Consider the following 25,177-nt stretch of genomic DNA (forward strand, 5'->3'; position numbering starts at 1 on the left):
TTTAGAGGGGTGGTAAAAGCATGATGCCCGAGGCTGGTATTTACACGTGCTTCTCCTGAGTTAGTTTTAGGCTGTAGAAACGGAGGTAAGGAGCAAGGGAGTTCACATTATCTAACTGTGGCATCCAGCTAGGCTGCCTGACACAGGGTCCATGCTCCCTCTGTTGTCACACGGCAGAGAGCAGCTCCTTCCACGGGTGCTGCCGACAGCTCGCTTGTAGGGGACGGACAGCCGGGACCTGTGAGCAGCCCGTCAGTGACAAATCCCAGGGGGCTGCCGGGGGTTTATACCCACAAAATTCTTCTCTGTTTCAGTGGGAGGTTTGACAAGTTCGAGCCAAGCAGAGACTTTTCCATCCTTAAGCCATGAAGCTGTCGCAGTTGCAGCCAGCCATATTTCCAGATGGGTAAAATTCCAGAGAAACGATGATGGATTTGACGCATCTCAAATGATGACAGCGGAGGTGCTGACTCCCCCTTTAACTCCTTCCCTTAACAGACAAGGTCCCTGAACCTGGCCCACTTCACCGACGTGTGCAGCGCTTGTCTCTCTTCTGCTGCATGTCTGGTTGGCTTTGTCTTCCTCCCCCCACTCGTAATTCCCGGCTTCTTTCCTGCGGGAAAGATTAGGAAGGATAGGAAGTCGTCTGTGCAAAAGGCATCCCCGGCCAAAGTAAATACAAGTCCCAAGATTAGGCTTCATCGGAACTTTAAGCCTGGCCCAAGCTAAACATATGAGCTGTCATGCTTTGCTAAAAGCTCCAGTATGAGTGAGCTGGCATGACTGCAAAAACGGTAAAGCAGCTAATAGGTTTTGCAATATGGAAGCTTTAAGTTTTGCTTTCAATGCTGCATTCCTGACAATCAAGACTTGCACTAAACTTCAAATGCCTTTAATTTTGTGTGTTGGCCTCGCTCGCTACTATGCAAACACACTTCCCAAAGCATAGTGATAGCAGCAAAACAGCACCATGAAGCTGGTCCACCCCGGAGATCCCCTACAGCACAGAGGAACAACGCGGGACGGTAAAAAACACCCTGTCGCAGCTTGAATCCTGGCTTTCTTGGCTGTTGACACTCTGAGACTGAATCTTTGAATGAATTACAGATCTGCTTTGAAAAAACCTTTAGCTGTTCAAACATCTAATTTTTGAATGTCCAAATATCTACATAAAATCTACCAATGGACACCATAGCCTGTAGTCATTGGGCAGTTGTTCACAAAAAAGGTGAATTGAACCAGTAAACGGGTGCAATCTCTCAAGTTTCCCTGTAAAGAGTAAGAGGGTAATTTGCACTGAGAGAAGACCAGGGATATTCTCTCCTGCAATGAGCAGAGCCCATGGACATGGGATTTGGGCGTTGTCTTCTGGCTCTGGCACTGCCCTGTTATGCATCTCCGGAGGTGTTAATGCCTCCCAAGCTCTTTGGTTCCCACACCTGCATGGTGGGGACAGCAGTGGTGGGACAGCCACCACGCTGGGAGGAGTATTGATGCTGTAAACCACACAGATGCAGGGATCTGCAGCGCTCTGATAAGTTCAGTAATTACTGGTCATTACCATTGTAAGGAAACAAACCCCAACTAACAAGCATTAAAAGTCTTTATGAAACAAAAGCCAGGTTTTTAATATCGTTTTAATGTACTTGACAAAGCTTTAGTTTAGAGCCAAGGCCAGCCTCTTGTAAGTGTGCAAGGGTTGAGACAATTTAAAAACCAAAATATTTCTCCCGGTAGAGACCTTGCAGCTTATCAGGTAACGGCAGGCTGCGTTTTGGCCATTTTAAACTGGGCATTAAAAGTCTTTTTGACACTTGCTTTATTCCCCTACAATAGACCCTAACAGCCCCTCCGAGGCCTTCTACAGCCTGATGTGTAAAATGTAATGGGGATTGGTTTAAAGAGTGGAATTTGACCTGAGAGACATGCGAGTATTTGGGGACTACTTAGTCCTCAGTAGCACTTGGGGGCTTTTTAGTTTGTGGGGCACTTTATTGCTCATTAATGCTCGGGGACACTGCATTGTACTCGTTAGCATGTGGTATGGGCTGTCCGGTGACTTTCCCTGTTTAAACATTGCTTTGTTGTGGCAGAGCGTATAGACCTTTCCCTCCTTCTCCTCCTCTTCCTCCTCCTGCTTATGGAAGGAGTAGCTGGGCCTGGGACTGCTCGTGGAGATCAGGGTGTCCCCGAGGGTGTTTGGCAATGGAAAAGAGCTGCGGAGTCCTGTTGGCCACAAACACAACACCCATGGGTTCAGGGGAGCCTTTGGTGTTCACACAACCGTAAATATATGGACAAGAGACCAAAGCATGCCCACAGGGAAGCCGTTGATGCTGGTGGGACTCTTGCGTAATTCCAGTTCAAAACTACTTATCAATACAGGCAAGAGAGGTCCTTGTTTCAGCCTTGTCCTTCTGCTTCTCCTCATCCTTGCGGGAGAACCAGGAGCGCAGAGCAAGGTGGCCACCCAAGCCAAGCCCGTCCACTCTCTGCCGCTGAGAGAGCCCAGCCCTACAGCAGCCACCGCCGACAGCAGAGGGGGATGCCGGGCCGCTGGCAGGCTCTCCGTTACTTTCTGTTTCTGCGAAACAAGCCTGGGTGAAGCTGCGAAAACTCTTGCCCTGCCCTGTGCTGCCACTTTCTTGCTTTACAGTTCTGGCCAGTCGTGGAGATGTGGTTGTTCATCTTGCGTGGCCACGGCCATCCTCCCAGGCAAGGCTGCGTGGTGAAGGGAATGAAATGGGCTTAGGGACGGTGGCAGTCTTTCCTCACTTTTACTTTTCCCCTTAGCTTAAATTATTCCCAGACGTGTGAACTCGGCAAACAAGGATCAAGTTTTCTCCACAAGGCAAGGTTTACTCCAGGCCTGGAATAGTGCCTGAGCTTCCCAGCGGTCAGGAAAAAGTTTGCGGGGAGCAGATGAGCGATTCCCTTTGTATTTTCCATCCATCAGGAAAAGCTGCATCTGAAAAAATAATAGCTGAACTGGAAAATAAAATTAGACAAGTCTGAACAAATATGGAAACCATCCCTGACCTGGTATTGGAAAAGAGTCTCAAATGCTAGAAAGGAGAGAAGCAGAGAGAGGGAATGGATGAGTTTTGGCCTCTGTCAGGAATATGGAAGGAATTATTTCATTCTTTTTCCCTGTCTATTTGTTCTCTGTATGGCACTCTGTGTGGTTAACCCTCTGTCTTTGTCATAAATATATGTGGCAGAGACAAGTTTTTTCAGAGGTCCCAACCAAACCATCTGTTTTGCATCTGTGGTTTTGCATATGTAAATATTATTATTAATAGTAGCAAAAGCAATCATAATGGCAGCAGGAATAGAAACACTATTAATAGTCATAGTACTGACATTTTTATTTGTATTGCTGCAGGAGGTCACATCATGCACCAGACCTCAGCTGTGAGTTTGAGTGAGAACAAAAGGATGGTTGTTACCCCCAAGAGCTGTCAGTGAGCACAGATGCCGCCATGGGTGTGGTGCCAGGATTGCCGCGGTGGGACCATCGTGCCCGAGCACGATGATTTCCCCCAGACCCTCGCAGAGGACCTTTCCAAGGGGAAATGACTCCTGACAATGGCCAGCTTCTTGCAGCTCCTGCCATCGTGGCAAGGAGAAAATGATTCCCAGTGGGGAAAGCTCAGCTCAGTGGCTAAAAAGTACCTGGAGACAAATGGCAATGGAAAAACTCCCCAGTAAAGGTAATTATGTGATTCCTGCTTATCCAGCGGCTGAATTTGTCCTAGTAGGTCCAGGGGCAGAGCGGTGGTTTCTGCATTGCCCAGTACTGCACCTGAGGTCTCACTCCCAGCCCAGCCCATGGTGTCTTGTCTCCACATGGACAATGGGCTTTTCTGGGTGCATGACCTGTCAGAGCAACTCATTCTGCAAACCATCAGCATCCTGGTGGTTGGGGGAGACCTTATCTTTCTGTCCCTGCTTTACTCCTATTATTAGAAGTGACAGCAACTCTCCCTCTCCTAATTCAATAAGCAGAGGGAAGAGCTCAGGGCTGGGGGAGCTGAGGCCAGAGGCAGAAGCAGTAGCAAGAAGGCCAGGTAGAGCAGGAAGAACAAGGGCGCAGGGCACAGGCACCACGTGTGAGGAGCTTGGAGGTGCTCGTGCTGGAAGGAGCACATCGGAGAGGACAGGAAAGATGCAGTGAAAGGAGGAAGCCCCTGCCACATTCTAGGCTTGGGTCTGATCCACGCAGTGCCTGGAGACACACAAGCTAACAAAACACATCTCAACATGCCCTTCTCCTTCCAGGTTCTCTCTGAGTTGAGCTATATCTTTGTTGCTATACAAGGAACGTTTCTTTGTTCAGCTCTGGTTGTTTTTCAGGATCTGTAGTGCATTAAACAGCCCATCTTCTGGTTTGTATTTTTTCCAGTTATCGTATTTCATGTATCCTGACTCCTTTCATCCAGCCCTGTATCCCCCCGAGCAGAGACTAAGTGGGATCCAGTCCTTGAGCCTGCTGCCTTCACATGCACAAGAAGGACATCCCACATCCCACATTTCTCTGCTGAGTTGTGGGAGTATTTGCAGCAGGGACTGACACCTTCCTCCGTTTTCAGTCTGTCACCTAGATCACGTTACCACGGCTGGAGCTTGAGGACTCTGTGATGGTACGTGCTGCCCCTCAAACTTTATATTGCCTGTGTACTAGCTGGTTTCTGAAGTCAGTCTGGACCAGCAATAACAAGCCAAGGTTTCTACCAGGGTCGTCTATGAACTCACGGTGTGCGTTTCCCCGCTTGCTATACCCCAGTCTTCCTGCTAACAACAAAGTCTTCCCTGGGCACAAACACAACTTTGAAGAAATTCAAGCTTTGAGCCTCTCCAGGATTAGCTTCTAGTTGTGTCCCAGATGCCTTCAGATCACATAGCTGCTCAAAAGTGTTGTTCTCCTTTTGTTGGCAAGGCCCGAGAGCAGGTTTCCATTTGAGCAGGTTGATTTACATGGTCCCTAGGGCTGAGCCTTCTTTCACAATTTCATGCAAGTCATCGAAAGCACTGGTCTTCACACTCACCACACCACTCTCGCTGTGTATGCCCGAGGAAGGGGGCACAGCCCAGAATAGCTGTTTGACCCCATGCAATCCCCCCGCTCCTGGCTGTGCTCCTCTTGCCCACAGCCACCTCCCCTGCGACACCGGGCTTTGCAGTGTCCTTGTCCCCAGCTCAAATCTTCCCGAAGACTCTCCCCTTCCATTTTTTCCAAGAGATGCTCAGCTAGTCTTTTCCTGCCCACTTAGAGGAGCAAGTGGTGTCTGTGGGTGGGCTGGGGCTGGTGGGGCTCTCCCGACCGGCAGCGATTACCCAGCGGCTCCTCGGGGGGTGGCCAGGGAAGCCACTGCCTAATCCGTCCCCGAGCTGGATGGGTGCCTGGATCATTTCAGCGCGGCTCGGCGCGTTCAGACGATGCGCACGCTCTGCAGCGCAGCCGGCCTCCTCGGAAAGCTCATGGCACAGGCATCTGTCACCGAAACCTGTCTGCATGAAAGGCTGTCTGCACAACCGGGGGAAAAAAGAAAGGCATGACAGCACAATTAGTGAGAGCAAATGAAAGGCTGTTTGAAGAGGAGGAGGGAGGAAAGAGGAGAGCTGCATAAATCCCTGGTGGGGTTTTGGGCTTGACATCAAAACCCCTTAACAGTGTATTACTTCAGCCCCCAATGTGGACAGATGTTGAGCTGTGGCTCAAAGGAAGTCAGAAATCTTTCCTTAGAAAAAATTTGGCTAGGAAACTAAAGAAAATATTGTGAAAGAAAAGGAAATAAAAGCCCACTAAAGAAGATTTATCACTGCCTCAAGCAGTTCTGTATCCTCTAGTCTTATGAGGTCTCAGCCTCAGGGGAGAGAAAAAGAGAAAGAGCCTGTTGCTACACTAATGGGTCACAAATTTAGAGCGGGGACACGTTTGTCCAGTTAGACGATGATGGAGGGAGCTAGCTCACCCAGCCAAGGACTCCTCCAATCCACACTAACCCCAGACGGCTTCCAGTGGCCTCTGGCACCAGCCTGCAGCTTTCCCTCGCACATCCATCTCAGCTGCCCTTTTTGCTCACTCACTCACTTTTGCAAGGTTCTTCTGGAGCCCTTTGTCATTGGCAAAACATTTTGTTTCCCAAAAGAGCTTAGCGTCATCCACAAACCTGGAGATTTTGCTGTCCATTCCCTTCCCAACACCACAAATGAAGATGTTGAATAAAACCAGACCCAGCAGAGATTCTTGGGCGACCCCATTGCTGAATCTCATTTGTCCTCAAAAACTGTCTGTTAAACCCTGCACTTTACTACCTACAAGATAGGAGTATCTTTTAACTAGGTTTCAATCCGTAAAAGGACTCTTGTTTCAACCCCATGGCAATGTAGATTTTTAAAAATAATTTTGCCAAAATCTTTTTGAAAATGTCCATCTGTTCTGTCTGTTGGGTTCTCCCTATCCCTGTGCATACTGACGATTTCCTAGAGTCCCAGCACACTGGCAAGGTAGGATTTCCCTGTTTGGCAGCCGTGCCTGCTGGCTCTTTCCCACCCGCTTGTCTGCCCATGTGCTCGCTGCTGGTGCAGACCCGACCACCCCGGCAGCGACAGAGGTGACACTCACCCCTGCAGCTCCCAGGGTCCCCTTCCAGAGCTTGGTTTGTAGGTGGGAGCTACACTAGCAACCAGTCCTCTGGTGCAATAGCCATTTGTAAAGTCACATTGATCTCGATCCTCTAACTTATGGGCTACAGAGAATGAACTGGGTGAGAGGATCTCCCAAATACCTGCAGCAGTGAAAACCAATACACAGTCGTGCCTGAGCTGCCTTGTCATGCCTTACCTTCCTCGGTACCCCATTGCACCTTTGTATCGAGCAATGGCTCCCTAGCCAGCTTCTTACTTGTGATGTGCTTAAAGAAACTTTAAAAAAAAATCTTTGCAAGGAAATCTTCATGCTCCTTTTTAGATCTTTTAATTTTCTGTCTACACTTTACTTGCTATGTTTTATGGGTTTTCCTTTTCTTCTCATATGGGAAACCTTTCCATTTTTAAAATGCTGACCTTCTCCCTGTGATACCTCCTTGACCTTAGCAGTGAGCCAGGCAGGGTGTTTTTTAGGACCTCCTAGTTTTTTTTGAGTTGTGGCACATGTTTTACTTGGGCTTTAATAGAGCATTTTTTAATCGCCTCCAGACTGCTTACAGGCTCCTTGCTTTCTGTCTGTTCCTTTTCGTTTTGTTGGTATTGACTAATCACCTTATTTTTTCATAGTTCCCTTTCTTGAAATTGTAGAGCCACACGCCGGATTTATTTGGTGTGCTCTCTCCCACTACAGCATTAAATTGGTTGGTTTGTGGTCACTGACAGAGAGCAGCCCTCCCACAAACACCTTGTGAAGCAGGTCCTGTGCACTGCTCCCCACCAAACCCAGCGCAGCAGCCCTCCTCGCCGCTTCCAGCCCTGCTTGGTTCAGCAGACTCATTATTGTATCCCAAACCACGGGTTTTCTTCCTGATGGATCACTGAGCTGACTAGCTTCTCTAATCTCATTTTATGTTTGCTGATCATTACCTTTATCCTGCTCAGGGGTCAGTAACACAGGCCTGGCTCTACATTTTTCCTATTGGAATCTGGGATCTCCCACCTTGAGAAATCTGTACTGATGCTGGGGTTGTCATTCAGGGTGATTGGAAAGCCTGGCATTATCTTATTCTTTTAGGCTTCTGATGTAGGGAAGCACCTCTAAGTTTTGCCCTTGCTTGGTTGCTTAATAATGTTCCTTTGGGTCTGCCGGTACTACACACGGTCAAACTCACCTTATTTATTGCAGCTGCACCATTTATTTCCCTGCCGCTCTTTCCCTGGATATTGGCCACATCCTCCTCATGAGGGGTGTGAGTCTGAATTTCTACACCCTCTGACTTCCCTTCAGCTTCTCATTTAAACAGTCTTTCCATTTTTGAGTGCCACCAGCCCAGCTCTGCTGCGATGGAGATGCAGGACCCCATGAACACCAGCTGGCAGGTTCAGAGCTGTCTCCCCAGCAGGAAGCCCTTCCCGGGTGCGTACACCCCCTCATCACAAGGGCTTCAGGGGCGGAGGGGGAACTCTGCTCTGCAGCAGCGCCCAGGCTCTCCCAGCACCTCCTCTCCCCGAGCCTCGCACCCTGCCCAAGCACAGAGCCCCAAGCACGGTGCGCTGGGCGGTGAGCTAGGCAGTCCCTCGCAGGTTCCTGCTGCCTCATGGGCTGAAGCTGTTGGGTTTGGAAAGTTGCATCATGTTTTTCCGGAGAAAGCAGCAAAGACAGCTCTCTGACCCTGGGCTCATTCATCCCCCTTACCACAATCTTACAGCTTTCTGTACCGCCACCCACAGAGCCTGGCAATGTCAGCAGCCCCCTCTGCTCTCCCCGGAGCCAACTCGCCCCCACCACCCACCCAACCAGCCGCAGCGAGCCCCGGCCTGGGCCCTCGCCACCCTCCCGTGAGGCCCAAGGGTCTCCATCCCCTCCCCTTCCCCTCGCCACCCTCCCGTGAGGCCCAAGGGTCTCCATCCCCTCCCCTTCCCCTCGCCACCCTCCCGTGAGGCCCAAGGGTCTCCATCCCCTCCCCTTCCCCTCGCCACCCTCCCGTGAGGCCCAAGGGTCTCCATCCCCTCCCCTTCCCCTCGCCACCCTCCCGTGAGGCCCAAGGGTCTCCATCCCCTCCCCTTCCCCTCGCCACCCTCCCGTGAGGCCCAAGGGTCTCCATCCCCTCCCCTTCCCCTCGCCACCCTCCCGTGAGGCCCAAGGGTCTCCATCCCCTCCCCTTCCCCTCGCCACCCTCCCGTGAGGCCCAAGGGTCTCCATCCCCTCCCCTTCCCCTCGCCCCCCGGCAGCCCCAGCTGCCTACCGCCCCCATGCAGGGGAGCCCCTTCCCACCCCACTGCCCTCCTTGCCGGGGGCTCCATCAAGCCTGGGGGCACGGCACGAGGGGGCAGCGGCACCGCTGCTCCGCGGGGCGGGCGGTCCGTCTGGCTCGGGCGCTGTGCCCGAGGGGTGAGGTGAGCTGACACTTTGGTCATGGGGGTGCGTGTCTGTCTGTCTGTCTGTCTGCCTGCCCAGGGTGACACACCAGTGCCGGGCTGGGCCCGCAGCAAGGGGTGCCGCGGGGGCCGGGGCGGAGCGGCCGGTGGCGGGGCCGCGGAGGGGACGCTGCCGCGGAGCCGGGGTGCCCCCTGGCGGCAGGCGCGACGCCGTGCACCCGCGGGCCGCTGCGGGCGGGCGGCAGCGCGGTCCCCGCCCGGGGCCGGGGGCCGGGGGGGCGTGGGGCCCCCGGCGCTGCTGGGGCAGGCGGCAAATGGTGACAGCCCGGAAAGAAAAACCGCGCTGGAGCGCTGCTGCTCCTTGGCGGGACCCCGCCTCCAACCGACTGTACAGAGAGGTGCATGCAAGCACCCCCCTCCGCCCCCATCCCCCGTGGGCAGGGATCCCCCGGTGAATGCACGACCCTCTCACCAACGGCCACAGGCTGCAGCCATAATCTGGAGGCTGACTTTAACTCCTAGGACAGCGCTGATGCTTTTTCTCCCCAGAAAATCAGAGTTACCCCGATACAGCTCAGTATTCATGGGCTTTTTTTGCAGGAAGAGAGCACCCGTTTTCTGTTTTACAGGTGTCCTTGTGTGCCCTGAGGTGACAGCATCTGCAGTGCACAAGGGACTTCAGAAACACCAAATTCCAGCTGCAGCAGAGGTGTGGCGGGGAGGCTGAGGTGGGTGAGGAAGGCTGTGGGTGAGGAAGGCCCTGGGTGACCCCCATCGCTCAGTGGGAAGAGAAAACCACTTCCATGGCAGACAACCGACAGCCATGAACTGAATTACAGCCAAGGACAGATCATTTCCCAGTGTTTTGTGGCTTCTCTTTGAGACAGGGGTTTAAGTGACATGGCCTCATCCTGTGTGTTTGTCCCTGTGGTGCCAAGCAGGTGGCCCAGTGTAGCAGTCACTGGTCCCCAAGGAGCTGCACTTTCAGGGGAAAACCCCAAGTTTTGGGACTTAGTTCCTTCAGGGGTTCAAAAGAGACAAGGCTGGCTGTTCAGCAGGATTCCAGCTCCTCCTCCCTGACAAGGTTTGGGGAGTGAGTGTGATGTTAGTAGGGTGTTTTTTTTATAATGTATACCTATCAGGAGGAGGGGTGAATTAATGAAAGAACATACAATTGTAAGAGGTGGAAAACTTGTAGAAGCTACCAGAATATTGCACGCATTTCTGTACATGCACACCCTGGTCATGAATGCAAAACAGGCTCTGTGTACAAAAGAAAGCAGCCAAGCAGACACGTGAGATGTACTTCTACACTTGTTTAGCATGGGCCTTGGGTGATCAGGCAGGTGAGCTGCTGGGCCTTGACACTGTGGGAAATAGCAGCCTATGAGCTACTTGTTCTGCCTCCACTGAAACAGGGTGTTTAGCTGAATTAGCTCCCATCTCAGACTCCAGGCTCCTACATAGACGTTACAAAGGGTGACAATATTAATGTATGCTGCTGACTGCTTGACACATTCCTTCTGCGCTACTGTCCCCTCTGTAAAGCATCAAGTATTTCAAAGAACTAGAAACAATACACCTTGCTCACAAATGAACTGCACAGATGGAAAGCATTGTCAGCAAAAGTTGTTCTTCAATTCCTGTGTACAAAACCATTAATCTCTTAAATGATAGGAGATACAAACCATGAAAAGTAAAAGATTATCAAAAGAAGGACATGTTCCCTGCCTGGGACCTGCAATCCTCCAAGGACCCAAAGGACAGCTATCGGCATGTCCCAAGATCTAAGGCACTGCAGTGAGAACTGTCTCTGAGCAGAGGTCACCAGTTAAAGGCCATGGAAAAGAACTGTCCGGATGGCACAGCCTGCTCCTCTCCTCGGGGCGATGCTGCGGGCACGTCATTGGTTTCATGTGCTGCTGGCGTGCTCCACTCTCTGGTACTGGGCGTATGTGCAGCTCATTCTTCTTCCACGTCTCTGCTTAAGCACATTTCCGTCCCACACCCTGCCGGGCAATGGCGAAGGTCAGCTGCAGCAGCTGCTGCTCGCAGGGAGCCAGGAGCCAGGCAGGGGTCTACAGCAGTTACCCTCCCAGCCACCCCCCCACGGGCTGTGTGCTCCCACCCCTTGGCATTGCAACCGTGCGTGCGGCTGCACAACCTCCCTCTGCTCCAGCGATGCTTGCCCTGTCACCTCCTTCACAACCAGAATCGCACAAATACCACTCGATCTTCCCTAGCCCATTACAGGCTTTGCACGGAAATTACGGGGTGAGAGCCTGTGGCCTGTGTTATGCCAGGAGATGTCTCCACCCCAGAGAAGGATCAGTCCAGGATTATTCTAAGGACCTCGCAGTCCTGACCTGCCTGTGCCATGCTCTGGTCCTGCTCTCCTCCCCTCACCCAGAAGCCCTGGTTTTTAGCCCTTTTCCTCCCGAGTGTCACGAGTGCCCTCCAGCAGCACGGCCGCAAGGCTCAGGGCAGTGACCCGCTGATGAACCACGCTGCAGCTCTCACACCCCATCCCATAGGCCTGCACAAACCTGAGATACTCTCAGCGGCACTGACCAGACTTTGCAACAGCCCTGAGCTGCCCAGTGCCATAGTCCTCAGGGAGTGGTGGGAAGCACCCAAAGCCAGCACTCACGCTGGTACAACAGCACACGTACCGTTTCCTGGAGAACTGCTGGTCTATCTCCTCTAAGGACTGTCCTTTCGTTTCCGGAACAAAAAAGCAAATGAATATAACAGCCATCACCCCCATCAGTCCATAGAGAAGAAACATCCAGGAGAAACCAATGGCATCTGCAGAGAGATTCAAGTGCGTGAACGGTCCATCGGAGATAGGTCACATCGTGGGATACAAAGGAAGCTGGTTGCTTACTGCGAGGTGGTCACTGGTGCCTGACAAGGGCATTTTATTTTGAGAAGCCCTCCAAAGAGCAGGGAAAGCTTCTTATCTGCAAGGTCTGGACCAGGAATCAGCAAGGATGATCCACACCAGGCTTTGCCAGCAGCACCACAAAGGGAAGGAGAAGGCAGCTGAGCTCCAGGGGCCAGCAGTGCCCGGACAGCTCTGCTAGCAAGAAACGTTCTAAAGCTACCGGCATGAAAGCTGCAAACACCGTGGTTTGCTGATACTGCAGTATTACAGTGCAGCCCAGTGGGCGATGCATGATTGTTATGAAACGGGTGGTGCAGGGGCTCAGAGCAGCGTTGCTGGTGCCTGGTTTTTCTGCTGTCAGAGGCATCAGGGTCACACCCATTCCAGCATCAAGTTCAAAATGCCATTTAATCTCCGAACAGGTTGTGGCGGGCACCTTCACTACCCAGCTGTGGGAGACGGAGGGATGGGGGACGGACACTTACCAATAAGGTCCAGGAAGGAGAGGCTGATCAGTAAATTGGCAGCCCAGTTAAAGCTGTTACAGAAGGCAAAGGCTCTTCCTCTAATCCCAGCAGGGTAGATCTCACTGAGGACCAGCCAGGTCACTGCATGGATTAGAGAGATCAGAAAGACAGTTGTAGGGGTTAAGCAATTTATTTGGGAAATGGGCAAGGAAGATTTCAGCAGGGGTTTTAAGCTCTGGCTTCACCCAGCACCCGTTGCTGGTGGTGTCAAACATTCATCAGTCTCAGAGTCAGGTCACAGTAGAACACTTCAAAACCCCCACGTTCAGCACTTCACGGAGGAATGAAATACAAATGGACAGGTCCAGGGAGCAAGGAAGAAAGCAGGGGAGTTGGTCATTCCATTCAAGGGAGATGGAAAAGATCTGGCACACCTGCTGTCAGGACACGCTCTTTGTAAAGAAATGAGAAAGGGATACGATTAGGGAGACAGTGTTGCATTTGGGCTAAAACCAGAGCTAAAGCAATATATATCTTAAAGTAGTCTCTGCTATCCCAGGGTTATTTTGCTGGAAATAACTTACAGGGTCACTGTCAAACCCATGAGACTTGCTGTGCGCTTCTGTTTTCCCTTGAGTTAGGTGCTGTTTCCTCTCATCAAAGCATTTAAAGTAATAAATGCCAGAAAACACTAGAGCTCACATGGAAGCATGAACTAATCTCTGTTGTCATCTGGTGAATAGACAATGATTTCAGAAAAAGACCGACTGATACTGAAAAATTTCTGAGGAGGTTCCACTTTCAGTTCTGCCACTGACTTTCTTCATCACACAGGAAAAGCCCCTCAGTCCCTCTGTTCTCAGCCCTCTATTTTCCTCCTCATCAGGGTGCTGTGAAGATTAGATAATGCTTGTGGGATGCTCTGATTTTGCAATGAGCATGACAGAAAAAAAAACATTACAAGGGTAGTGATAGCATGGAAGAGAAATTATTCTAGTGCTGTACCAGCCCTATAGCTGACAGAGCTGCAATGCTAGAAAATGATTCAGTGGGCTGAAAAGGATATATTTCCAGTTTCCAGACACTGAGCTGCTTGGTAAAGCAGATGCATAATGAACATTTCAAGCAGACTATAAAGATCAGCCCTAGTTTTATTCTCTGGGTTAGTGCAAGGATATATAAACACCATACTTACTTGGTCCAAATCCAATTGAGAAGGCGCTCACGAAAGCCATCATACTCAGCAGCGTAATCCAATTTAAAACCGTATGTTCTGCCCAGGGAGCACCACTGAAAGGAGGGCCAGTGCTTCCCACTGTCTCTTCCTTGTCCTGACCCACCAAGTCCCGTTTCTGAGTGAGGGAAGAATGGGGAACAACCTCTCTGCTTTGAGTACTGGCAAAAGCTTTTGTAAGGCTCCTTGTGGCAGCAACCCCAGGGCCTGCCTGGCGTTTGCCAGCACCTAATGCTGGCAGGATGGGTGACGCAGCAGGCTGGGGGTGCAGGGTGAGGCTGTGGGATGCATTGGGGTCTGCGGCTGCCTTGCAGTCCCTGGCCATGGCCAGCGGAGCGATGCGGGTGGTGAGGCCAATGGTGGTGACGGAGATAGCCATCACCGTGCAGCCAGCCATGAGTAGCATTCTCCTGCCAGCCTTGTCCGCAAAGGCCATCGCGACGAGCGTGGACAGCACCTTTATCGCGCCCAGCCCGACAGAGGCCAGGATCGCAGAGGAGTTGCTCTGGAACCCCACTGAGTGGAAAATTTTGGAGGCATAGCCTAGCACATTGGGCTGCCCAGTGAACTGCTGGAAGAGCACCAGTCCCAGGCCCACCAGAGTCCGCCTTCTCATGTTGTCTCTGGTCCTGAAAAGGTCAAGAAATGAGTAATGCTTCTCTTTATAGGGCTCCTGCTTTGCTGCTGCTCTGTCCTCAGTGTCCTGCAATTGAATGAGGCCCTTCTGGCAGTCTGAGTCCCACGAGCTTAATTTAACAGGGTTCACTGGGAGAAAGAGGATACTGAGGAACTGCATGGCCATCGGGGCAATGGCCAGTCCAAACATATACCTCCATCCCTCATCCACGTCTGCAAATATGTAATTCAGCGCATAGGACAGGAGGATGCCTACGGTGATGCCCGCTTCGTAGAGAGACACCAGCAGCCCTCGCTGATGAGCAGCCACCATTTCTGAGACATAGATGCAGCAGGCCATGGATGAGACAGAGATGGCAAAGCCCACGGTCATGCGCCCAATGACCAGCCCAATAAATGACCTCGCCAGTGTGAGAATAAGGCTGCCAACCAACAGGACCAAGTTGCTGACCAGGATTGCTCTCCTCCGTCCATGGCGGTCAATGAGGATCCCCCCAACCAGAGAAGCGAGGAGAGCTCCGATAAGGAGGGCGCTCACAAGAACTTCTTGCTTGAAGCAGCTAAGGTGAAAGTCTATCTGCAACTGCAGCAGCGCACCGGAGATAATGCCCAGCTCATATCCAAATACCAGCCCGCCCAGGAGAGAGACCGTTGCAGACAAGAGGAGGACCAGCAGTGCACGACCTGGAAAAACAAGCAAGCAATGCTAGTTTCGGGTCTCTGGCACTAGCAGGCAAGCTATCAGCATGCACAAGCTGGAAAAAGCTCTCCCAGGACACCCAAAGTTTTCCATCTACAAAGCCACGATGCTGAATTTCCCCATAGGTCACCAGGTCATGTGTAGAGGGGCACTTGCAGATAGTCACGCAACCTACCAGGTCTGCACACACTTCCACTAACTGCAGGGGCACTCATCTGGGGTGCAGAACTGTGAAAACAGGACTTTGTTAACAGAGTTAAGACTTGTGTTTAAGTGGAGGACAGTGATTTGTAGTGCCTGGAGTTGTACGGGGGGATCGTCCATGGTCTCCCTTGGTTCTAATTACAAAACCTGTTCTGGGCAGGAAACGCAGCTTCTGCTTTCTGGTTCTGAATTGTTCTGCATTATCATTTTCATGTTTCAGTGCATGTGGCACCATCAGCTCTCACTGCAAGCTCTGCATCCTCACTCCCCACCTTGTTAAAAACACTGCTCGCGGAAGTTTACTTCTCCTAGTTAATCTTGCACTCTCAACATGGCCCTGATTTCTTCATCTCTCCTTCTACAGCACACAGTGCCCGGGATCCCCGAGCCAGGCACAACCTTCTCAGGCTGGTCCAGGACTACAGGACAAAATTCATCATGCGCTGAAAAGCTCGTTGTTGCCTGCCCCAAATACAAGAAGCGATTCTTTGACCTTGCCCTTCCCATATAGCTGAGCATGCAAGTTTAGTAAGTATGTAAGTTTAGCAAAAATAAGAAAAAACAACAGCAAAAGCAAACCAAATCCAAACCAACCCGTCCCAAACAACCCTACAAAACCAAGGTGCTTGCTGCACAGGCTCCTTGCCCTGGGGAGAGGATGAAAGGGTGACCACGTGTGAACCATTAGTCGTGTTATGGCAGGGGGGACTGCACATGGCATGAGAGCCAGTGCTGATGGAGGGACCTCTGGGCAACAGCAGTGACAGCGACCTCCCCCTTCCAGTTACAATTTTGAAGGCACAGGTAAAGCGCATCAGCTTAGAGGTTTGTACTGGTTTCCAGCACATAATACTATCTGTATGCTCACGTTGGCGTTGTTTAATTAGAAATACTCACAGTTTCAGTGGACTGTATGTGGAAAGAATGTGGACACAACCACCAGACCATAGAAAAACTTCCTCACCCTGCCTAAGGGCTTTTTTCCCCTCACAAGCTGTGTTTAATAGGAAGTGTCTCTATTTGGCTTTTAATTACAGCCAGCAATAAAGGTTTTTTTCTCAGAGATGGCTATGTTTATATTTGTATTTATTCTGTAACCCTCTGTGTTTCATTTGTGTTACTTATGCCATCCCAGCTACACGCCAGTCCCTCCATCATGCTGTGTGACTACCTGCACTGCTTTTATCACTCCTTCTACATGTTATGCAGATAATTAGAAAAAATATTTGCTCACTGAGAACAAAAGGCTTTGCCTAATGCGGGCACGTCATTAGTTTCAAGCCACAAACTCAATTAGATACAGACAGCCCCACTGTAAATACCACAGCCGATTCCGTCACAATTTGCTGTATTTCTTGTTAACTTAATGAGCAGTAACAGTTTATGAACTTTGATTGAAATCCAGCTTCGTATATAGCCTATTCTGATGAAGTCAGGGAACTCGAGGACTCTTCAGCTCTTCACAGGAGAACAGAAAGTTTGGGGGGGTCTCCCAAGGAGCTGTGCCAGGCCATTCCCTGCCTACGGCAAACTCTGGTCGGAGGGCCGTGCCTCAGGACCGGGCAGGAGCCCGTGCTGCTGACCTGGCTGAGACTGGGCTGCCTTTTCAGCGGCTCGAGTGCCCCTTGGCACCCCCGCGGCCAACCGCCGCCGCCGCCTCCGGCGAAACTGCAGTGCTCCCTCCGCAGCCGCCGGGGCTCTGCTCCCGCAGGCAGCCCCCTCTTCCCGGCGCTGCTCCTGGGACGGCCCCGGGAGCTGTGCCACAGGAGATGACTTTGTTTGCTCTGTTTGCTGCCGGGGGCGCTAAAAAGAACAGAAGGGGCGGGGGGGGGGGGAGGGATGCGGTTCCAGCCGTTAGGAAAAGTTGAAACCTTCTTCTTTGAAAACTTCTTCCTGGGGCAGGACGCGCCCGTTCCCAGCCCGCTGCCCCTTCCCCCGGGGCGCCCCCCGCCCCGCAGCGGCCCCCCAGCCCGGCACTCACCCATGGCGCGGCGGGGCACAGCCCCCGGCGCTCGGCGGCGGCGGGCGCGGAGCGGGGCGGGGCGGAGCGGGGTCCGGCGGCCGGAGCGGGGCCGCGCAGCGCCACGTCGCTCCCGCCCTGCCTCCCGGCCGGGCAGCCTGGGGCTTGTAGTCGCCCTGCCCGCCCCTCGGGGAGCCGGGGGGTCCCGGGCGGGCCGCCCTCGCTGGGCCTGCGCTGCTCGGGGCGCCGGCTGCCCGGCCGCCTGCGGGCGGGCCCCGCCCCGGGGAGCTGGTGGAAAGGGCCGGGGAGAAGGAGCGTACCTCCGGGGTGATGGACGAGGCTGGCGGGGTCCCGCTCCGGCGCACCGTGCGCGGGGGCTGGGCGTGTGAGCGCTCCGTGCAGCCCCGGTTAGCCGGCGCAGGGTGGCTGGGGGCATTTTGCCGGGGGTACATTGCCGTCGGTCTAGAAACGAGGGTGCGGCAGGGTATGGCTTGGCTTGCTGGAATGACAGCTCCCTCCCCAGCCTCCCTATCTCTCGAGCCAGGAATAGGAATCTCCTCTCCTCGCCGACTGCGGACCCTCTCTGGCGCAGAGCTTCGCTCCTCTAGACTAGAAAGCCTCTAGCAAGCCCACAACAGAGTAACAGTTTATTGCAGTTTTTAGGTAGCTCGGTTGGAGAGCCCAAGAAAGCCTGCTAGGAAAGGAGTGACCATTTCGAAGCTAAAAAAAGAAAGAGCAGCATGACTGAGTTTGCACTCTTACCCTTCTCCGCCGTGGGAAAGAAAGGATCAGTCTCTCGAGCTTATCTCCTTGCCCCTGCACAGTCCTTCATTACACAAAGCATTTCAGCAGTCAAGTTCCCTTGCAATTAACATTCTTTTTCTGCTCAGTGGAACAGAAACCTTCCTGCTGGCTAATGCATAAAAAACACTGGGACTTGCACTTGGATGCAAGATATTTTTCTGAGTTTGAGGCTAAATTAATGTATCCCAAAGTCCAGTTTGTAAAAGAATTATTTTACAAAACTTGATATGCCTAGAAGCGCTTTCAAAACTCTTGAACACAATGCAAACATTCTCCCTCGCTGCTGCTCATGCAGACCGCAGCTGCTGGGCAGGTTGCGCCGTGGTGAAGTACATGCAATGTTCAGAAGTTTGCTGTAACCCCGCTGGTGTGGGGACCAGAGCAGGGAAGATGTGCTGCACCGGCTTGGGGGTGGGCTTGCACAGCCTTCCCAGAGCCATGCAGCAGGCACTGCCGCTGAAGGGTAAGTGCAAATGGCCATAAAACTGCATTGCAAGCTGGTATGCGACTGCAGGTAATACTTCATTTAATCACACAGTCATAATAATAAAAGCTCCAGCCCAGCGTCCTGTGGAGCCCATGCTGGTAAAGCTTTTTGCTGCGGTACAGGCTCAGGTTGGGGAAGGACTGCATCAGTGACCATCTGTGGTGCCGGCACACCCCTCTGACACAGGTAAAAGTAAACAGGCTGGGTGAAGAGTGAGGAACACGTGATAATTTTGAAAGAGCTTTTTCAGTCATACCACATATTAACTTAATGGGGCATTTGAGAGAAATATTTAATCATTATTCTTCTAAGTAGGGGGATACATGGCATGTCTCTGCTCTGGAGACCAGTGGTGCCAACTCTTGTTTTGCTCCAACTCAGAGTTTTGGGATGCTTGAGATGTGCAATACCGGATCATGCGTATCCTTTCAGCCTTAGTCTGTTGGATATCTGGCCTGCAATATGGGCAGCAGCTGATCAAAGGTTTTGATTTTGTTTCTTCTCAAAGTCATAGCGAATATTAAAAGTGTTTCAAATTGCCTATCTGGTCTTTAGGTTAAATAAATGCTTCTCATTCATGTGCTCTAATTTCAATGGAAATACAGTATGTAAAAATACCTCTTCTAAAACCTTGTATCGGATACAAACACAGCTGCACAGGGATCACACACACAGTGAAGAGTGCCTTCAAACACGAACGCCAGCCAACAGAAACCAATGGTGCTCATGGAAGGAGCTTTTCAATAGGATTTGTAATTCATGTTAAAGTAGTTTAAACAGCTCTGAAATCACAACTAGCTCTCATGATGCTCAGAGGGAGAAATGACTGCAATTTTCTCTCTTCCCCAAGACCCTGCATATGGGGCCAGTTCGCGGTGCGCAGCAGGCACCACAGCTCTGCGTCTGGGGTTGCTGGGGATGCAGCGTGATCTCGCCCATGATCTCTGGCCCCTGCAGCTTCTCCCCGGAGCTCAAGCCTATACATTTTGGGTGCATCGTGTTATGAACTGGGGGAGATGTCACCCACGCGTGGTTCTCCACCATGCCGGGCAGAAAGCCGGAGGGGAGCTACAGTCCTCGGCAGCCGCTGAATCGACCCACTCTTGGCTACATGATCTGCAAATTGCCTGAGCAATTCCTTCCTTCTCAAATGATTTCACTGTGAGAAGAAAGAACTGATATTTTTCCCTGTGGTCACTCAGCATTCGTTTTTCTGCCACCCCGCCATTTTCTGGAGGCTTCCTGTTCTCTGGCAGGGCAATAAACATTGTTAGCGCAGACAGCAAGGAGGCGAGGTCCTGGGGAGTATAGGCAGAGCTTTATGGTATGTTTACAAAAGGCAGCCAAAAAGATGACATCGGTATGTACAGAAATGCAGCCTCTGCATCGACGCTGCGCGTGGCTGCGGGTTATGGTCCTCTGGAAAAAAAAGGTGAAAACCTGCTATGAAGTACAGCAGGGATAATTCTTCCTTTGCATTTTTTTTTCCCCTTTGCAGGAAAAAATCTTCCTTTGCAGACTTTGAAGTACATCTTTCTTATCATACTATTTGTAGTTAATGGGTATTCTGGGCCTGCTGAAGTTAGTAGCTTTGTCCCTAAGCTCCTCACGAGAAGGTCTGGAGGGGCTGGATCCACCAGGACTGCCTCATGCTCCGTGTCTGCCGGCATATTCCTAGCCTTGCTCCCTCCTGCGATGCTTTCCTCCTCCTCTCGAGACTGTGTGTCTTGGCAGTGCCATTTCCCCATCTGATCCTTATCTCGCTCTTGGCTGCTGGTCTTGGGGGGTGCAAGGGCACGTTCCTGCTTCGCAGCAGAACAACACATCTCCAGGGCTGAGCCTCAGGAATGTGCTTCCTGAAGAGCTCGGTGTTTGAAACGGCAGCCTGCACTTGGTAACACAATCCGGCTGGGATTACTGAAAGTGTTACTCTCTACCTCTGGGCTGGAGCAGCTAAAAGAGGCTTTTAAATCACAAATTAAAATATAAATATGAGAGGAGAAAGAAGTCCAGCCTGGAAAAAGGAAGACATGGAGTTCAGTAACGCTCATCACGCACTCGAGCACATTTTCTCTAATTACGATTGACCCTTAGGAAGGGATTCAGGGGACCAAACTGACCAAGCTCAGTTCAGTTATTGACGAAAATGATAATCCAAGAGCAGGCACCAGTGTTACAGCTGGCTGGGATGGAGCCAGCTCGCCAGGCACCTGCATTTATTGCGTGCTCGTTTACAGCGCAGAGAGCTTTCTCCTTGTCATGCCAGGCTGCACACGTTTTCTTTTACGTTATCCTAACCCTGGGGGTTTCGCTGGCAATGCTGGTCAGTACTGGTGATGGCCCCATGGGTCCTGTTTCCTGCGCGTTTTAGGGATGCCTCCCGCATATCAGCCTGCGGCGACCCAGGGTGCTCCCCTGCACCCCTGCACCCCTCTGTTGGGGGGCCGGTGCCTGCAGCCTGCCCCGTCCATAGCATCCTCTTGCTGGGGGAATTAGCCAAGATCCGTAATTCTGAGCTGCGATGGGAGTCAGCGCTGTGCATTCACACACAGGAGGGTTTATCCCCGTGCCCACACTTTGCAGGTTGAGGACACAACCTCTAAGCCAACAAGTGCCTTGGCTGGGCATGAGGAGCCACCTGAGCCCTGATGTAGCCCAAATTCAGCCCTTTTCCAGTCTGTCCAGCTCTGAGGATGGCAGCATCCATCCTTAAATAAGCCGGGGGGTGAGGGGAGAGCTGCCCGCAGCGCTGCAGCCTGCCCGATGCCGAGGGATCGGCAGGACAGCGGGGAGGAGCCCATGGGATCTGCCTTGGTTTCCATTAGCTTGGTTTGCTGCGCTGCAATTTCTAACTCGATTACATTGTTTGTAAAAGGAGAGTTTATAAACGCTTGTCACCAGGAGAACAAAGTTACATAATTAAGCAAATTACCAGAGAGTCTGTGGCTTCAGTGCAATTCTCTGGGGTGATTCAATATTCCAATAAAAATACTGGGTGATACCATAAATATTGTAAATGGCTCTAGATGGTTTCCAAGGGCTATGTCAACTGTTTATTGCATTCAAAGAGAAAAGAATAAGTGAAATCACAGGGAAGATAAAATTTAAATAAATAAAATAATGGGAAAAATAAAGCAAAAATATTTTCTTTTGTATCTTGAAAGCTCTGGAGGATGTTTTTGGCCGGCATGGGAGAAGACCATCATATTTGCCAGGGTAACGAACCGAGGACATCTGTGTGCACTTGCTCATAGGTTATATATGTATGTCTTTGGGGCTGTGCACGGATGCTTAGATAAAATCTGCCCACAACAGGGGAAAACCCTCTTTGTTTAGATGATTGTTTGTGGCATTTATAAATTCCAGCCATGGAGCCCAGGAACACACCTCTTTCCTTGGCCAAGCTGTCGGGCTCCTGCAGCCCTGCCACGGCAAGGGCAGCCAAAGGAGGATGCCACAAGTGGGCAGAATTGTGGGATGGATTACCCGTATCATTGAAAACTTTGGAAGGTTGTTTAAAAGTTGTTACTGAAGCAAGGTAAATATTTGCCAGGCATGATCCCACCACGCAATGACAAGTAAGCTGTATGGAATGTGTTAATAAAATATAAATGTTCTGAAAAGGAAACAAATGTTGTGGATGAGAAAACAAGGACAAAATGGACTTGTGACACCTCCAAAGGCAACAATTGAAAACATATTTACAGGGACTGGGCTGAGTCCCTTGTATCTTCTGGGGAACGTAAATTGCAGTATGTGCAGGTCACCCAGTAGAGCAACGTGTTTCAGTGTGCCATAAAAACCCAAATACTGCTCCCAAGACAATGAGGTTTGTCCATCTTTTACTAACACAGAGATGTGGAGCTTGGCTGCTTGAGGAACTGGGGACACCCGTGTCACTGCATGAGCGGCCCATGTCAGCACCCGGGGCAGAAGCTTTGATGCAGCCCAGAGTGGGGACCTGGGGTCACAGCATGCCCTGTTGCAGGCTGGCAATCTCCTGTAGTCTGCGGGCAAACCCCTTCTCCTCCCCAACCACACACCGGGCAGCTGCAGTGGATCTGCACGGGCTCCAGCGAAGGCTTTCGGCACATGAAGCGCCAAGAGCTGGTGGTGGAGCCCTGGTGGTGATGTCCTGGTGGCGATGCCCCAGCGGTGGAGTCCCCATGGTGATGGTGCCCCAGCGGTGGAGTCCCCATGGTGGCGATGCCCCAGCGGTGGAGTCCCCATGGTGGCGATGCCCCAGCGGTGGAGTCCCCATGGTGATGGTGCCCCAGCGGTGGAGTCCCCATGGTGATGATGTCCCAGCGGTGGAGTCCCCATGGTGATGGTGCCCCAGCGGTGGAGTCCCCATGGTGATGGTGCCCCAGCGGTGGAGTCCCCATGGTGGCGATGCCCCAGCGGTGGAGTCCCCATGGTGATGATGTCCCAGCGGTGGAGTCCCCATGGCGATGATGCCCCAGCGGTGGAGTCCCCATGGTGATGATGCCCCAGCGGTGGAGCGTGCTGGTGGTGATGCCCCGGGGTTGGTGTCCCGGGGGTGATGCCCTGGCAGGCGGCTCCGAGGTGGTGCTGGGAGCACTGTGGGGAGACCACAGGATCCCGCTTGCTGCCTTGGGAAGGCGCACATCCAGCACCTTGCTTGTGGGCCCTGGGGCAGCTGCGGGTCTCGCTCTTGCACTGGCGGAAGCACAGGACAACGCCCCGGCTGGGGCTGGGGAAGGCTCAGGCACAAGTCCTACCACCCTGCAGCTGCTCTGTTTCCCCCAGCAGGGCAGAGGTAGGCAGAGGGCAGCAGAACTTATGGGGGAAGCACAAAGAGGGTGTCTGGGAAAGGCTGCACCGGAACAGCAGGAAGGAGCAGGCGGAGCGCAGGGCGCGCTATAGCGAGGCGCCGGGGAGCGGTACAAGCGGGGGGGAGGTGGAGCTTGGGGAGTTCGTCGTTTTCCGGCGAGGGCCGCCGAAGATTGCCGAAGCGGAGGCGTGACGCGCATGCGCTGTGTGGTGGCGGCGTCCTGTGATGGCGGCGGCCGAGGCTGAGGCGGGCGGCGCGTGCTTTGGCATGGCCGCGGCCGCGGGCCCTGCGGTGGACGAGGCGGGGGCCGCGGGCCTTGCGGTGGACGAGCGTGAGGCCGAGGCGGGCGCCGCGGGCCCTGCGGTGGCCGAGGCCGAGGCTCCGCCGCCGCCGCTGCCGGGGCTGCAGCTGGTGCAGCAGGGCGCCGAGGCGCGCGTTTACCGGGGGCTCTTCCTCGGGCGGGCGGCGGTGGCCAAGCTCCGCATCCCGAAGCGGTATCGCCACCCGGCGCTGGAGGAGCGGCTGAGCCGGCGGCGCATGGCTCAGGAGGCGCGGTCGCTGCTGCGGTGCCGGCGGGCAGGTGAGCCCGGGGGCGGCGGGGCCGGGCCGGGGCGGCGTGAGGCGAGGCTGCCCTGACAGCACAGACCCCCCTGGGCGCCGGGTGCCTCCGTCCTCGCCGGCGCCCCCCCGGCTCTGCACGTCCCTCAGAGCAAATAACAGGCACTTGACGGCCTTTCCTGCTTCATCCTGAAGGGTACGGGTGGCTTCTGCTCATCCTGGGGCGACCCGCTCTGCTTTTTCAGGGTGCCCTCCTAAAACGCAGGCTGTCCTCAGCCAAAAAGGCCCTATGCGTCTTTTTCCGGGGAGTCTCACCCCAGGAGGGGCTGATCCTGTTAACTGTGCTCGAGCTGCCAACTAGATTTAAGGCTGGAGGCCAGTGCAGCATGGCTTGGAAAATGGGGGTTGGCAGGGGCGTTCCTAGATGGGGGTTATCGGTGTCTGGGGGTGATCTCAACTGGCGTTTCTGGTTAAGGCTTGTGTTGGTTGTGTTTTGTTGTTAAAAGTTGGAAAATCCTGTAAATTAACAGCTAGCATTTAATTTGCTCTTTTTAAACAGGGATTTCAGCTCCAGTGGTCTACTTCGTGGATTATGTCACCAACTCCATATATCTTGAAGATATTGTGGGCTCAATTAGTGTTCAAGATCATATTAATTCTGTACAACAGAGTGGAAATGATACCAGTAGCCTCCTTACCTTAGCAGAGAAGATGGGTGAGCTGTTAGCAAGAATGCACGATGAAGATCTTATACACGGGGATCTTACAACTTCCAATATACTTCTGCGGCCACCCACGGAGAAGCTGGACTTGGTGCTGATAGACTTTGGACTCAGTTTTATTTCAGGTCTTCCGGAGGATAAAGGAGTTGATTTGTACGTTCTGGAAAAAGCCTTCCTTAGCACTCATCCGGATACTGAAACTATGTTTAAAGCTCTGCTAAAGACGTATGCAGCTACATCAAAAAAATCTGGTCCGGTGATCAAAAGGCTGGATGAAGTTCGACTAAGGGGAAGGAAGAGATCCATGATTGGGTAGAAGAGAGTGGGCTTAGGGATGGAGAAATATTGCTGCTTAGTTTCTGCAAATATGGTTATTTATATTTCCAGTTGGTTTTATTTCACAGATCACTATTTTGGTAACTGTCTTCAAATAAATAAATTTGCATGAGTTTAAGTGTCGTAAAGTAACCAAAGTATTTGTGAGATGGGAGCACAGACAAGAGGGAAACAACTAAAGGTCACTTCTTTCCTAAATATTTCTTCTAAAAAGTAGTTTACAGTGTCATTCCACTCACGCTCTTCATGTGGTTAGAATCATACTGAGTAATCTTTCTCAGCCTGTGGACCATGGATTTGTGGGAGGTAGGAGGGGCCTGGGTGTACCAGAGCATCTACAAAAGGTAATTAAGAAAA

General features: G+C 52.3%; 2 protein-coding genes across 2 annotated transcripts; one reads left to right on the forward strand and one right to left on the reverse strand.

The window, feature by feature from the left end:
* Window positions 1–10,774: 10,774 nt before the first annotated feature.
* SLC2A10 (solute carrier family 2 member 10) lies at window positions 10,775–17,168 on the reverse strand. Its single transcript, XM_059827292.1, has 5 exons — window positions 17,140–17,168; window positions 13,580–14,938; window positions 12,403–12,525; window positions 11,703–11,838; window positions 10,775–11,039 (listed from the first exon to the last, which is right to left on the reverse strand). Exons 1-5 carry the CDS (start codon window positions 17,141–17,143, stop codon window positions 10,943–10,945), a joined length of 1,719 nt encoding a protein of 572 aa, XP_059683275.1. The 5' UTR covers window positions 17,144–17,168; the 3' UTR covers window positions 10,775–10,942.
* A 6,225-nt stretch (window positions 17,169–23,393) lies between these two features.
* TP53RK (TP53 regulating kinase) lies at window positions 23,394–24,859 on the forward strand. Its single transcript, XM_059827342.1, has 2 exons — window positions 23,394–23,784; window positions 24,322–24,859. Exons 1-2 carry the CDS (start codon window positions 23,430–23,432, stop codon window positions 24,798–24,800), a joined length of 834 nt encoding a protein of 277 aa, XP_059683325.1. The 5' UTR covers window positions 23,394–23,429; the 3' UTR covers window positions 24,801–24,859.
* Window positions 24,860–25,177: the final 318 nt, after the last annotated feature.

The sequence above is a fragment of the Gavia stellata genome, chromosome 20, assembly GCF_030936135.1.
Source record: "Gavia stellata isolate bGavSte3 chromosome 20, bGavSte3.hap2, whole genome shotgun sequence".
Classification (NCBI taxonomy): domain Eukaryota; kingdom Metazoa; phylum Chordata; class Aves; order Gaviiformes; family Gaviidae; genus Gavia; species Gavia stellata.